Consider the following 15,405-nt stretch of genomic DNA (forward strand, 5'->3'; position numbering starts at 1 on the left):
TAAACATTGCCACACACTCAGCAGCCGAGAGAGATTCGTTCCGAAAGGCGAGCAAGCGGCAGTGTTAGAAAAGGGAACGTTGTACGGATCGCTGATCGCTGTGGTTTTATTATGCACTCGTGAGAATTGTTATTGTTATTACGATTCTTGGAAAAAAGTTTCCCAAATCCTATCTTATGACCTTCATGGGAGCAAAAAAAAACGTAAAGAATATTCTACAGCTCCAGTCGCAGCCAGCATCAGCAGCGGTTCAACGACAGTTTTCCAAAAACAATCATTCCTCTAAACCCCGTTCTTCCGTAGATATGTAATCTAATTTTTAAACACACATCATGAAGCGTTAAGGACTGTTTTAAATCACTCCACCATTAAAAGTCCACTCAATGAAAAACAGGCAGACCGAAAAGCCAAAAATTTGGGGTTCACAAGAAGTTCAGAAAAACTGGCTAAAAGTTTCGGTAAAAAGGCTTTCGCCATACTTCTTGGGATGCTGGTTCCGGAGATAAGTGTTTAGATCTCGGATGGTCAAAAACTTCTAAAAGTGGTAAAAAGGTATTCGTTTACGGGGCCAACAAAAAACAAACTCCCGTGCGTTAGGCATGGCGTTGGCATTGGCTTTTCCACACATTTCGGTGCCTTTGGTGGGTGTTTTCGGATTGAAGCCCGTAGCTTTTTGTTTGGACAATGTTCTCCAACGAACCAACAACAGAAAAAAGGGGGGAAAAGGTTGCAAATGTAAATTCCACTTGAGAACCATTTTTTATTCACCTCATTTTTGCCTCCAAGTAGGAAACAAACCCCCGCCGAAAACTGTATGTAGACCACAGCCGTCAGTCGCTTCTGCCGTGCAGTGCAGTGAGTTTTTTTTTTTATTCATAAAGAACGGCCTGGCCGTATTGCTCAGTGCAGTGAGTTGAAGTTTATGGAAGTTTCCCTTCCCGAAACCCCCGTAAACTGGCCGGAACATGGACGGGAAGTGCAGTCCAAAGCATAAAATTCAGTGACGAAATGTTGCTACAAAATTGTAGCCCGAACTGACGAAAGGTTGGTTCCACAACATTAAAGTCAATACCACGAAGCCCAAGGGTGTCGCGCAGTCGTCGTTTAGGAACACGCTGTGTCAAACTGTGTCAATAAAGATGGAAACTTTGTCACTTTGTCTGACACAAGATGTAGCATTCTGGCAAGCTTTAAAATTTCTCGCCTATGAAACTGGCCGTCCCGTGTGCCAGTCATTCGAAACTAGTCGAAGAAATCGGATACGTTGCGAGACAGAACCGGTAAAATGAAGCTCGTATGTGTGGTTCTCGGTTTAATCTGCATAACAACAGCGGCCGCGCAACAGAGTAAGTAAAGTGTGCTGAAGTGTGTCGAGATTTAAGGTGGTCATTAAGCATCCGAAAGGCGACTTTGGGGAGTTGAGAAATAGTTTACGATATAATCAGTGTAGCAAACCCGCGCCCGACACATGTGATTGCTTGATCGTGTTTCCCTAAATGACCGAATTAATAGACGTGAACGGTCGTTCAGCGACGGTCGGTAAGCGTGCATCTAGAGACATTTGAGATAATTGATGAACGGTGTGAACGCATTCTTGTGGAGCTGATAATGGCCACTAACCTGAAGCCTCGAGGAGATTAGGAATAATGAGCCCCATTAAATGTTTAATGACAACTAAGCGCGCGGCCGAGATCAGCGTGACTGGTGGGCCCAAGCAAGATGATTCGTGCCGGTGGCCCTTCGACCCGTCGATACCGATCACCATCAATTTATGACAAGCCCACATGACAGGACAGACACCCGTCACACACACACACACGTCAAGGAGCTGCTCACAACTTTTGTTCCTCCTTTGCTTCCTTACAGATCTCGTGTGCTATTACGACAACCGGGCGGCCACCTACAGCACGCCAACGTTTCCGAGCAACCTCAGCCCAACAAATTGCACTCATTACGTTTACGATGGGGTTGGTGTGACGGCCCAGGGCGATATACGCATATTGAGCAGCTACGACACCTCATGTAACGTAGCGCCCGACAGACCCGGAAGCAGGCCGCCCATCACTCACTCACACCGAATCTCTTCCGTTATCTTTTACCTGTAGCTGGATTTGACGAGTTTCAGAGCCTTCGCCGAAGCTCGGATGCCAAGCTGTATGTGCTGCTTACCTCGGATCGTGACGGCGGCAAGAACTTGACCAACGTAATGTGTCGAAATGGTTATATTAAATTTTAGCACGAGAACCTCCCGGACCCAGGTTCACGAGGGTCGCCTCACTGGCTCAAGATGAATGGCAGTGGAACGTGTGGGAAGATCCGGTCGGCCATAAATCTAACGGAAAAACTTTCTTCTATTTCCTCTATGCACAGGCCATCTCGGGACGCAGTGAAAAGTTGGTGAACAATGTCGCCATCTTTCTGGAACAGTACAACTTTGATGGCGTGGAAATTGACCGACGCACCAATGATTTCGATAAGGTACGGGGGATGCCAATTTGGCTGGCCACCGGATCTTGCATCTGGGCGATGTAATCTTATTTGATTTGTCATCGTTTGGTTGTTTTTTTTTCTTCCTGGCACTTCCGCAGGGTGCGTTGGCCCGATTCGTCAACAGGCTCCGGTCGAGGCTGTACATGATTAACAAGCAACTGTCCGTGTCCGTTTCGCCACAGTTCACCGATGCGTACGATATCACTTCGCTAAGCTTGTAAGTAGCTCTGGTGCGGAACGTTGTTGATCCAGCTAAATGCGTCCGCTTTTGCCTAAATTTGATCTTGAGTGAAGCGAGCGGGCGAGCGAGGGAGCGAAAAAGAAAAGCAACTGTGCGCTAAAAGTGTGGTCCGTCCCCCAATTCTAGGTACGCAGATATGATAAATCTTCACGCCTACAATTTCACCAGCAACAACGCCGTCGTCGCTAATCTTGCCCCACTGTTTTCGAGCACTCCGAACAATGTCGTCAGTGTGGTGAGTGTGCCAAGCCGCTGCGCAATGAATCGAATTTAAACCGCACGTACTCAATACATTTCCCATTTGCTCCTGTTGCTCCCGTTGCCTGGTATTGCACTCCACTCGACAGAACTCGACGGTTACGGCTTGGCTGGCGGCTGGTGCCCGCAGGAACAAAATGAATATCGTGCTGGCCACTTACGCCCGCTCGTACGTCCTGGCAGCGGAGGATCAGCGGGCTGTGGGAGCTCGCAGCACCGGGCCCGGGGAAGCTGGGCCTAACACGAAACGGGCCGGCATTCTGGCCCGGTACGAGATTTGCAACGCGCTCAGTGAGTACGGTTCCGTGAGCGATAGTGTCACGGCTACCACGTACTACTTCAAAGGCAAAAATTGGATCTCCATCGAAACGGAGGACACGCTGGCGCAAAAGTTAACCTATGTGCTCGATAACACGCTGGCCGGTGTCGGTATCGCCTCACTCGATCTGGACGATGTGAGCAATACGTGCGGCACCGGAGCTTTCCTTGTAATGGAGCTTGCCCGCCTGTACTTTGGAACTGGCCAGTAGGCAAACACAAGTCCGAGTGTGGGCTACATTTATGGAGCACCATGTAGCCGTTTGATCCGATGAGTCACACACACACAGAAGGTAGTTGGAAGGGTTATTTAGCAAAAGTTAAACATTTTGTTGCAGACGGCGATTGCACCCAGAAACAGAGCCTTCGAAGCTTGCGAGCGTCCAGAACAGAAGATGTAAATAAATAGGTTCGATACCGGAACAAGGCAAGGTTCGGTTGCACATCTCTACGGTTGGCAATTTGATTGATTTAAACATCGAAGAAAAACGTTTGAAAAAGGGGGATATTTACAATATTTACAGAGAAACGTGATTAAAACTGTTTTATTTACAGAGGGTAGAACGGTTGAGAGTGTTTCTATTTACACGTGTGTTGGAGAGTGTATTAGTTGGAAAGGTTTTGGTAGAAAGATTCCATTTACACAAGAATCGATAAGAAAGGCCGTTGGGCTTATACTTACATTTTCGTTTTCAGGACCCCAGGAGAAATCTGAAAATAGAGTTGAGAGGAAAAAAATCGTTTTTAGTTTGCAGAACATGCTAATGTTCTATCGCAGTGCTAGGTTGAGAACCTTCCATGCCTTCTTCCAAGGTTGTTCTGTACTTCACAGTACATCGATATCGGCAATCGAGCCCACTTTCACCAACGTTCATCCCACCTTCAAACGGCAATCAATCGCTTCTCGTTATGCTGAAGAAGGCACCCGGATAGCGGAGTGGTCATTACAACCATAGTAACGATTCCTACACTCATGCATAGCAACAGCTTCAACTTAAGCATCATCCTCCGCCGAAAGGTAAATATATTTCTCAGTACAAAAAGTACAAAAAAAGTGCTGCCCAACCGGCAATCACAACCTGCGTCAGCACTAGCTATCCTCTCTCGCACCTGTGCGACAATCGTTTCGTTATTTCATCTCTGGTATGGCCTCCGGTATGTCCCGACCGCCCGAAACATATATACATACATATTGCCCACATCAGAACGATTTACAGTGCGCGCGATTATGCTCCCCGAGCCGAGGGCTGCCGTCAGAGGCATCAGAGGCCAAGCGAAAGGCAAGAACTAGGTGTGCCGTGTGTGACTGTGCCTACGCTTCCGGTCGTGGGCGTTTCGGAATCGGCCGTGGTTTCAATGTATACAATTTGATATGCAGCATCATATCACAAAAACTGCTGTCAAAACCCTTTTTTCTGGTGATGTTTACTTTCGAAGAATTGTTTAATGCGATGTTTTCTCTGTTCCGACACTCAATTTATCAGCGTGTTAACGTGAGCCTGAACGTCTCTCTGCCGGTGAGTGTTGCTTCATAATGCCGGTTGACGGCCGTTAAGGGCCTAGATTAGGTTAAGAAGGTGTTTCGGTAGCGTTTTTCATAAGAGAAAATCTCGGGCGAAACAACATGTTGCAGGTGTCTGGAATACATTTTCGTGCCATGATGAAACGATTTTGAATTATGATTCCAAGAATGAGTGAATTGTATAAAACATCAAATGACTGGGGTGGGCTAAGGTGTAGGCTGCTCGTAGTTTTATTCATAGCGAGCGATTTCTGTTGATGCGTCACTATTTTCTTATTACATTTCGGCACACTTTTCGCTTCTTTTACTAATTTTTGAGTGAGCCTTTAAAGTGTATTTATGTCACTTTTGTAACATTTTTGGATTATGCTCTAGCTAAAAGTTGGACAGACAAGAGAGCTCCATCTTGAGTACCCTTATTAATCAAGCATTGATGTATCAAATTTTATAGCTTCTCCAATCGTGTAAATCTGCTTCGGAATGATGTGGCCACATTTATCAGCTAATAAATAGGTCATTCTAACTCATTAGGCAGATTCCACTTGGGATGGCAAATGGGATTTTCTTGTCAGAGTTCGGATGTGATCTAAGTATGTTTTCAATCACTTCCCAGTGCTCATAACATCCATCCTTCTGCATCGCCGTCCATAACGCCTGTTTGTGCTGCTGATTGGATTAGTTTTATTTTTTATGATTTTAACTCTCCGGGGAATGTTGTTGGACTCCAATAATTGTGGTTAATGGAATGATGTCGGTTAGAAATGATAAGCAAACATTTTTAATTTTTTTGGGAAGGATCGCATAAAAATACATTTTACACCAATTAGCACCAGACATTACAAAACGTACAGCTGTGTAAACAGAGTAGAGCGATAGCATCAGTGATCAGGCTTTTGAATGTCACCGGTTTTTTCTTTTCTCCTTTCTGCAGATACAGCCCGATAAAACACGTTCCAATGCAATTTATGAACGATAACAGCCAAACGAACCATGTACACAAAAGTGCATCCGTTTTTTGTTATTTACTAGCAAAGGATTGGTACGGCATTACAACATTTCTGTGCTTAAATCCGAGCAACACAACTGCAGCTGTTCAAATTTAAAGCACATTGTTCTACTCGTTGTGCTGTAGCTACGCAATAGCCAAATGGCGATAGCGTTGTATATGAGCCGATTTGGTATTCAGCGTTACGCCATACGCAACGGCGGATAACGTGGGGTTTTATTTTACATTTCTTTGTGCAAGCTACGGCTGGCGAAGGATGCTTCTGAGTGCTTCTGAGCATATGTGCATTACACTTCATATGTGCGATGCAAATGAGATGAAGCTCATAGATTCTGTAGTTAAGGAACGCATTCCTTCCATTGCTTCTGTTTTTTTTCTTTTTTTTTTCTAGAGAATTGATCGTAGTATTTCATTTAAATAATTTTATTGAAAGTGTAAAACTATTTTCTCATAAAAAAACCTTACACCCGGTTCCTTTCATTCAGGGTGACCCGGTGGTAGAGGCGACAGTGATGCCGGTCTTCAGACGGCAGAACCGGGGTTCAAGTCCCACCCAGTCTAGAAGTGGCAGGAATGGCGTCGTCGGTCAAGAAAAGAGAGGGCAATCCAAGTGCTTCAAACAATACGTGCCTTATTTTAGTGGACAACCGCTTGAGAACTAGTTGAGTAAATTCAAATTGATTTCTATCAAAAACCCTGCACAAGTTGGTCTTAATAAGCAAAGCCAGGAAACATGCGTCATTCCAACGCGAAAAAATCTATGTAGGAAATTGTCAAACAAGCCATTCACGCCACATTCGCCACATCGTTCGTTGATGGTAGAAACGACGACAGTAGCGACTACAAGTGACTCGTTCTCAGAAATGTTCTTGGCGAAACAAATGATAATCCTGTTCTCCGAAGCAAAGCGGTTTAGCTGTATCGATACTGTCTCCAATGGCTGCACGGATCGCTTCATTTTCGCCAGACAAACTTGAGCATGTCTGCGAGAAGTGGAAATTTAAGTTTCAAAACAAACATCCAGCCGGATGCTGGCATGATATTGGGCTAGGTTTCGTCCAATGTTTTAAGGATGAAGCTTGGTTTTCGTTGAGGCTGGTGTTATAATAAATTCCATACTGTGGGTCGCACACCAAGCACATCCACGGTTGATGGTCAACTATTCTGAAGATTAAACTGTTGTCCACGTCACATGTCAGCTTGGAACAAATGATGGCATTGAAGACGTCAAGGTTAAGCTCAGACATTTGTGGCATTCTAGCAGCTGTAGGCCAAAAGCTGTTAGAATATACAAAGCAGACGTCTGAAGTCTTGTGGAAACTGAGCGAGGCTAACGGGGAAATGCAATGTGAAAGGTCTACATTGGAAAGCCATGTTCTAGCTTATCGCATTGTCTTAAGCTAGAAGTTCAGCTTTATATTTCTGATTATGGATTTGAGATTTATACAGCATAAATTTTAACATTTTTTCTTGACCAAACCTTCTAAAATTCAACTTAAAAATCAGAACGTTGACTGCCAGTACAGGACAGAAGTTTGCACGAATGGTTGACAATTGTAAATATCATTACTTGCACCTTGCTATCCTCTATTCTGCTTCAAAACTCCCGTTTTACACAGCTTTACATGAAACTGTAGCATTTAATTACCTCTTGCTGCAAATGAAGCACCCCGGACGGTGCCTAACATACCATTACCCGGGTCCGGTTTTATTTTTCCACCTATTCTGCAAAGCACCCACATCCGCATTTGTCATCCGCTTCACCTACACGATTCTACAAAGCGAGCATAAAAATCAATTACGTTTCCGTGTCAAATGTTACGATACCGGCCCCGAATCGTAGATGCAAATATTCTCACCCTGTACCCTGCACACTGAAGTGAGGCGCAGAATGGCTTCTTGGCCCAAAAGCGTGTGGGCCATGGATTTAATGAGATTTCGTGTATAATGTGGTGGGTATTAAAAACACACACACACACACATTTTTGCACCACATTTCCATTTCGCGCTAAGGGTCGCCAAAATTAAACGTATATATTTTGAATTGGCGGTTTTTTTCCTGTGCTGTTCAGAGCCAATGACTGCATACGTATCGTTTGTATTTCAATGTTTTCCCATTACCGGGCTATAAGAAGTACGCGTGATGTTTTTTACTGTTTTTTCGGATTGTTCATTGCCATGAAGCATGAATTCATCACATGCAAGCTGTATGAAACATCCACGCGAAATATTTTTATAACATTCAGAAATAAATCTCAAACCTACACTAAATCCTATAAAAAGCTTTTGTCCTCTTAATAACTTAAAAAGCGTATCACGTGCTCAAGCGGCTTGACTCAGAGTTATTAAGAGTATAAATTCGTAAGTTAAAAACGTGCTGCATCGCCAATTAAGTATAAATATACAGAGCTGGAGGCAATGCTTGATCGAGATCCATCGAAACCCAACTAATCGAATTACCGAAGACACTTGGGGTAACTAAGCCAGCCATTTATTATTATTATTATTAGTATTATTTATTGTCCGCCAATGATGGTTTAACAATTATCTTTTGCACTTAAACAAAAAGCGCGGATGACAGTAGGATTAGGGGGGCAAGGAAAGAGGCTTCACGAAGACGGACACGAAAACGAGACAGGGGGTCATTGTAGTCGAACAGGTGATAGCACTTATTGAAAGCCGATAAAGTTCGTAGCAGCGGAGCATAAAGAGGGATGGTAGACAGGAGGGAAGGGACATCAAGTTCATTTAACAGGAGACCTGCAACGAAGCTAGCATAGACATCGAAATGCCTATCCTCAATGGTTTCTACCCCAAGAAGACGGCAACGGACTGGATAGGGAGGGAGAGCAAGATGATAACCGTTAAGGAAGCGCCGAACAGCTACACGAGTGAATTTGCGCTGAACACTCTCCAGTCTGGGGGAGACCAGACTACAGCCGCGTATTCCAAGGAGGATCGCACCCAACAGCAGTACAGGGACTTCAAGCAGAGGGGATCGCGGATTTCGGACGATAGCCTAATGATCAGACCAAGTGATTTGTTAGCCTTGCTGATAGCATATTCAATGTGGGAAATGAAGGACAGCGTTTCGTCGAACCACACACCTAGATCCTATACAGAGGCTACGCGACGTATAACTGTATCACAGAGGGTGTAACTAAACGAAAAACGAGAACGAGATCACACAACACTTATCGGGGGACAGGACACCAAACAGAGAAGGAGTTTAGTACAGATTGGAGAAGACAACAGTCAGCAGACGAGGACACAGGAAGGAAGATCTTGAGATCATCTGCGTAAAACAGAAAACCTTCGGCGGGGAAGATGGAAATACAGTCATTAACAAATAACACAAATAAAATAGGACTAAGGACGCTACCTTGAGGTACACACGAGGACCCTACGAAGGAGTCGGACAGACAAGACGAAACTCAGACTCTACACGATCTCGAAACCAGGTGAGTCTTCAGCCAGGACAGTAATCGACTCCCAATACCAATTCTCTCAAGCTTGGCAATCAGCAGATCGAGGGGAACACTGTCAAAGGCAGCACTGAAGTCGTTGTATACGACGCCAGTTTGACGACCGGATACCATGTTCGATAGAGCAGAGGAAACAAGACACATAAGGTGGGAGGAAGTTGTGCGTTTGGCAATGAAACCATGTTGGCGCGGGGATAGATGGCCAACAATGATAGGACGGATGGAGGAGAGAATAATTGATTCAAGGATTTTGGAAATGGGGGGGGGGGGGAGCAGTGAGATACCACGGTAATTGGAACATACAGAGCGGACACCTTTTTTGAAAAGGGGAAGCAGCCAAGCAGACTTCCATAAGGTAGGAAAGGAACCCTCATTGATGGATGTGACAAAGACGTAAGTCAAGAGGGGAGCAAAAAAGGACAGAGGAAGGGATACCATCAGGATCTGGCGAGTAGGACCACTTGACAATTAATTTGATATAGTGTTAGAGTAATGGGAATGATTAGGAAGTTTGGAAATTTTTTATCACATTCTCCGAACATGACCCGGCAGGATCGAGGTTCAAGCCAAAAAAATGGCAGGCACATGACCATATGCATATGGTTCCAACATATTTTATCAAACAATCAACACGGCTTTCTGTCCGTTAATTGGCAATTGCCCAATTAACTTCAATTTACTCTCGAAGATGAGCTCCTTTAACCCGTCGCTAGACCACGGAAAACAGATCGTCGTCATCCGTGCGCATTTCTGCGATGCATTCGAATCTGTGAATCATTCACTACCGACTGCAAAACTGGCAAAGTGTGGTGTGTTAAACGAACCGAGGGAAAATGGATGTCCAGTACCTTAAGCTCTATCTATTAAGATACTATTCATGTATCTCTGGCCCAGCGAATTGCCATGGTCTCCAAAACTGTTTCATTGGATGCAACTCGTGGTGCCGAAGTAATTTCTTCTTCTGCTTCCTTGGCTAGTGCCAAGAAGAAGAGAGGTCTCGGCGTGCCATTTCTGGCTTTCGGTGACTTGATTTTACCCCTAGCTGGGTAGTTAGTCCTGCGTGTGGAGAGGCGGTCTGGATGGGATTTAGTCCCCGATCTAGCCGTTATCGCCTCAGCCACCAGGACCGCCTCGAGAAGAAATTGGCCAAGTCGCTTTGAAAACTGAATGCATAACCAATTTTCCAGAAACAATCTTAAATTTACCTATACAAAACCACAAGATCTTATCCATCTCCTAAACTCCCTACACTAGAGAGTTAAACTAAACGGAGTAAATATTCTTCCAAACCACAAAACCATTTTGTAATCTGTATCTTCAATGATTTAAGTACACTGTAAATGATTAGCACGCATAGGGCAACTAGCAGAGCTTATGGTTTAAGGCAATGCTCAGCTGTGTATAGCAGTGTTCACCACTTGCCTTAACGTTTCCTCCGTGTCATGCTCACTCAATCAGAGACGGTTCACATTCTCATCCGGTCCCGTGCCCAAGCACTTGTGACTGTAGAATTTGCAAGTCACACGCTACGTCACATTTAACCTATATTGGTAAACTCTTCGGCGAACCGTATTGACATGACTTCTTGAGAAATAAAGCTCATTGACTGGCATCCGAATGAGCTAGCATTCGGAGCACCTCGTGTGGTGCAGGTTTTGCTTCCAGTGTTTTTGTAATAAAAATAACTAAGCGAAATAATTAAGCTGTTTTTTGCCTTGCCGAAAGATAAACTTGAAAAATGCATTAAATCTAATCGAATTAAGAGTCGATTACTTTGACCTACCGTCAGCCGCTGTCGAAACCGAAAAGTCAAACAGAAGTGTTTTTTCCCCGAACAATTAACATGAAATTGAACAGATTGAACCTGTGCGACGGAGGATCACGCCCATTCGGGGGAAAATGGTCCTCGTAGGTGTAATGAAGTTGCAGTCGTTCTGCGTAACGGTAGCCCTGGTAAACTTACAACCCCGAGAGGACGCCTTCGTATGTGACGTTCATTTTGCATCATCCGTCAAAAACAAATCAACTCCAGCTACTGACCGGTGCTGCTGCTCAATGCACCCAAATGTTCGACAGACACGTGTGCCCTGTACCCAGGTAAAGTTTTGTGTGTGGTTCCGTACATAAAATGGGAACCGTTTTTCGTGGGAATAACAATTTTCCTTAATCAAAAACACGCGCTCTGCTTAGTTATTGTTTAAAATAACTTTTATTAGCTTCAATGCCAAGTTTAGCGCCGGTTGAAAGCAGTGCGACGTGTGGAAAAAGGTAACAAAAAATGCAAACACAACAACAGCACAGCTCCCTTTGAAGTTAGAACAACTCGGAATCTTTTCCAAAAATCATTTCTACGGCTTAAATAATGAAAATTCCACCAGCTCGGTGCAGTACAGTGCGGTAATCAGCGGTGCTTACTTTGAAGCATAGAAAATGTTCTATTGTCTGATATCCTTCCCGTTGATACGCCATTTTTCGCCGGTGCGCGCGTGATCAAGAGAAGCCCAACAAAGAGCAAGAACAATTGTGCCGGCGGAAGTTGGGCACGCAAATGCTCATCACTTTATGCACGGTTGCAAGCACTCATTGAATTTGGATGATTAAAATAACCGGATTAAACATTATGGGTACCTTTTCTCGGGGCGTTTCTCGCGCTGCCAAGAAGCGGGTGCCTTTCAAGAGGCTCAGCAATGAGCCACAGCACTTTTGTGATTTATTTCAATACATTCTAGTGTTTCCCTGCCGGTTGAAACAGATTGCGAGTAATCGTATGTGTGAGTGACATCCGGTTGCTTCAAGTGTTGTGGCTGTGCCCGTGAACCCATAATTCAAAGTCAGCCTTCGTTATTATTATGTTTATTACTTTATGCTGATGCGGCTGCTCATCAACTACAGTTGTGACAGATTTGTTGTAAATTTATGCATCTTCATTTACATTATGAAGCTAACCAGATAGAGAGAGAGACAGAGAGGGAGAGAGAGAGAGAATTCATCAAAATTCGTTTTTCCCATACATATTATTCGTGTGCCGTGCGATCTCCCCAGCTTCCCTGAGTTCGATGTTTGTGTTTGGTTGATATGCAATTAAAAGTGGATACATTTGACCATACTTTGTATCGGTGATGGAAGAGACACCTCACTAGGCCTGAAATGTTTCACTCGAAAGAGGTACGATTAAGCAACTCAATCAAGGTTTTACGATCAGCACAGATCGCATGAAAGCTTACAGCCCTTAACCAGGACAAATTGTTTGTGATTCAAATTCACTCGAAAGCAAACAATCATTCGCCACATCCGTCCGTTTCGCGTCCTTTCTCGAGAGCGACACCTTGATGATCGATAATGGGCCGCCGGACTCATGGCTCATTAAAATCGGACTACTTACTGGTAAATGGCGCGTTGGCCGAATTGATTTCCCTGATTCCACTTAATTAGAGGCATTAGAAATGATAAGCTTTTCCCAAACCCAAAGGTGCAACTAATTTGCCGCCCACAGGTCTTGCATCGGGCCCAACCGTGCCCAGTTCCAGGTATTCATTTAATGTCTCGTCACTAATTAGTTATCCAGTGTAGGCCGTTAACGACCTGCTGTCGGACAGGTAAGATGTGCGGGATGCTGCTATTCCTGCTACTTGCTGTTTTTTTTTTTGTCCGTGCAAAATACTTTTTTCCTTCCATTGCAGGCTCCCCTTGGGACGGAATCATAACAAATCACTTCTTGATCAAAATTGCTATCTTACCACATGTTGCGAGGACGCTTACTGCTTTTTGCCCGTGTGATGTAGTGCGAATTTTATCATTTCCGACCCTTTTTGCTCCTTTGCACAACTGCCTCCTGCCATGAAAGAGACACTGTTTTGCTTGGAGGTAAATAATGTTTTTCCTGTTTATTCGCTGCCTTTTGCCTTCCGTTTGCTTAGCTTCCTGATCGAGTGAAGTCTCCTTCATGGCGGCAAGCTCGATTTAAGCTGTGAAGCTGTCAACCAAACACGTGTCGTTTGTATTCGGTTTGCTTTGAAAGGAAAGTATTGTGGCATGGCATGGCGCAACGGAATGGTTTGATATTTTTACATACGCTTCGAGTTGGGTAGAAGATTTACGCGTTCCATTCGGTACGGGTTGGTGCAAACTCGTGCATCAAAGCGTGCGTTATTTATGTGCGTGTTTATGTCATTTTATTCCGAAGAAATTGATAGTTTCTTGTAATGGAGGCGCATGGAATTGAATGTTATGTGAGGACCAAAAAGGGGAATTGAATTTAAAGTTTAATGTGAAGCGATGAGATTTTGAGCTTGGATATGGGCTCGGAGATATGGGCTTGTATATGGGCATGCTACGACAGGAGCATCCATTTTAAAATAGACTTAGAATCGAGTGATTTTGGCTGAGTTTTTTTACACGCTCGCAGCTAGTTTTGTTCTCGTCTGAAGATTTTTTGACGAGTTTCCGTATATTTTTGGAGTTTTCCAGCGGATTTTATATGCGATAAAATGCACCCTGATACTTTGGATTTCTAACATGATTTTTAAAGGGTAGCAGTACTGTCCAATCAGCCTAATAACCCAAATCTGTATTAGTTAAATGTTGTGGAAATATTTTTATGTTTTTTGCTCTACTGCCTCCAAAGGTCCTTTATTGGCCTCTTTGGACTTTATTTTACCAATAGCTGGTCAGTCATGGTATCCCCGACCCGTAGGTCGGCCAGGTGGTGAAGCACTGTGACTGGGGTTTAATCTCATCCAAACAGTTCCCCAGAAATAAGGACTATCCAACTACGTGGTATCAATATAGTAATCTGTATAGTAGGCCAGAAATGCAAAAGCTAAAGAGGTCGTTGAGCCAGGAAAGGAGGAAAGAAGGACTAAAGGAAAAAATCACAAACATAAGGGAACGCGTGGACAAAATTTGGGACAAAAAACGAAAATCCAGGAAACCTCAAGGGGAATTTTATTCCTTGGCAAATCTGTCTGGCAGCCAGAGCATGTGGCTTGTTTTCGATTGGCAGTTTGTACATCGTACATTGATCCACTAGAGCCTATGTTGACTCATGTCAAATAATTTTACGCTAAAGGTTCAACTAAAGCATTTTAGTCCGGAACAAACGAAAGAGTTCTCAACAGCTGTACATCCCTGCATAAAAACATCGGCGGGCATAAAAAAACAGATGGAGACTCTAATATGTCATATAGGTTTGTGTTGTGAATTGAAAACCATTTAAAATTCTTCAATATATCCGAACTAAACCAGGCGGCTTCAAGGACAATAGTATAGCAGAAAAAAAGGAAGAAATGATGATACACTACTGCCATGGTGAAACACTACTGCACAGGTTATAGGGTTTTTTTTTGTGAACTTTTAGCACACACAAGGCTAGCTCAAACACAGAAAGTTTTTTGAGCTGGTCTCAATGTTACAACGGTATGACATTACATTTCCATCATCCATCATTATTCCCGACAATGGCATTGCTGATGGGGTAGACTCAGAAGGAGGTGGCATGTGGTAACTGGTTGAAGTCCTCAAACATTAATTCATTAAACACATCAAATTTACATTTGAATAGAGTTAGCATAAATATCTGAAAGATAATTTCGACCATATTGAGCCTATGCAGGGATTTGGGTGGGATCATTATCATTTTCGGGTTGGAGATTAACGAGGCGAAAACCTAAATGATGGTGTCGACACCAGCAGCCCTGCTAGCAAACGCTGATTTACGCAGGGATGATGTACAGATAGTCGACCGCACATTCAAAGTCTTCCAAAATTTCAACTATCTGGGATCAAAAGTCAGCACCGACAATAACATTGATGTTGAGTTACGCGCAAGGGTGCTGGCTGCCAACCGGTCATACTACAGCCTGAGGAAACTTCTCCACTCTAAATACCTGTCGCGATGGACGAAGCTGGGACTGTACAGAACATTTATAGTCCCAGTACTCACATTCGCCTCTGAGACATGGACTCTGTCCAAAACTGACGAAGCCCTCTTAGTCGCGTTCGAGAAGATGATGCTCAGAAGGATTTTTGGCGCCGTATGTGTGGAAGGACAATGGAGGAGACGCTCCAATGACGACGAGCTCTCGGG

General features: G+C 44.1%; 2 protein-coding genes across 3 annotated transcripts in view; one reads left to right on the forward strand and one right to left on the reverse strand.

Moving 5' to 3' along the window:
• The window catches only part of LOC118511272 (G-protein coupled receptor daf-37), a 78,235-nt gene that overhangs the window by 37,356 nt on the left and 25,474 nt on the right, over positions 1 to 15,405 (reverse strand). For both annotated transcript variants that reach the window (XM_036054159.1, XM_036054160.1), the window contains exon 2: positions 3,990 to 4,018. The gene's annotated coding sequence lies outside the window, so the exon portion shown is untranslated. The remainder of the gene's footprint in view (positions 1 to 3,989; positions 4,019 to 15,405) is intronic.
• On the forward strand, positions 1,203 to 3,865 carry LOC118511273 (probable chitinase 10). Its single transcript, XM_036054161.1, has 7 exons — positions 1,203 to 1,346; positions 1,867 to 2,022; positions 2,106 to 2,203; positions 2,371 to 2,478; positions 2,589 to 2,707; positions 2,858 to 2,966; positions 3,079 to 3,865. The coding sequence occupies exons 1-7, from the start codon at positions 1,286 to 1,288 to the stop codon at positions 3,517 to 3,519; spliced, it is 1,092 nt and encodes a 363-aa protein (XP_035910054.1). The 5' UTR covers positions 1,203 to 1,285; the 3' UTR covers positions 3,520 to 3,865.

The sequence above is a fragment of the Anopheles stephensi genome, chromosome 3 (assembly GCF_013141755.1).
Source record: "Anopheles stephensi strain Indian chromosome 3, UCI_ANSTEP_V1.0, whole genome shotgun sequence".
NCBI classification, from domain to species: Eukaryota; Metazoa; Arthropoda; class Insecta; order Diptera; family Culicidae; genus Anopheles; species Anopheles stephensi.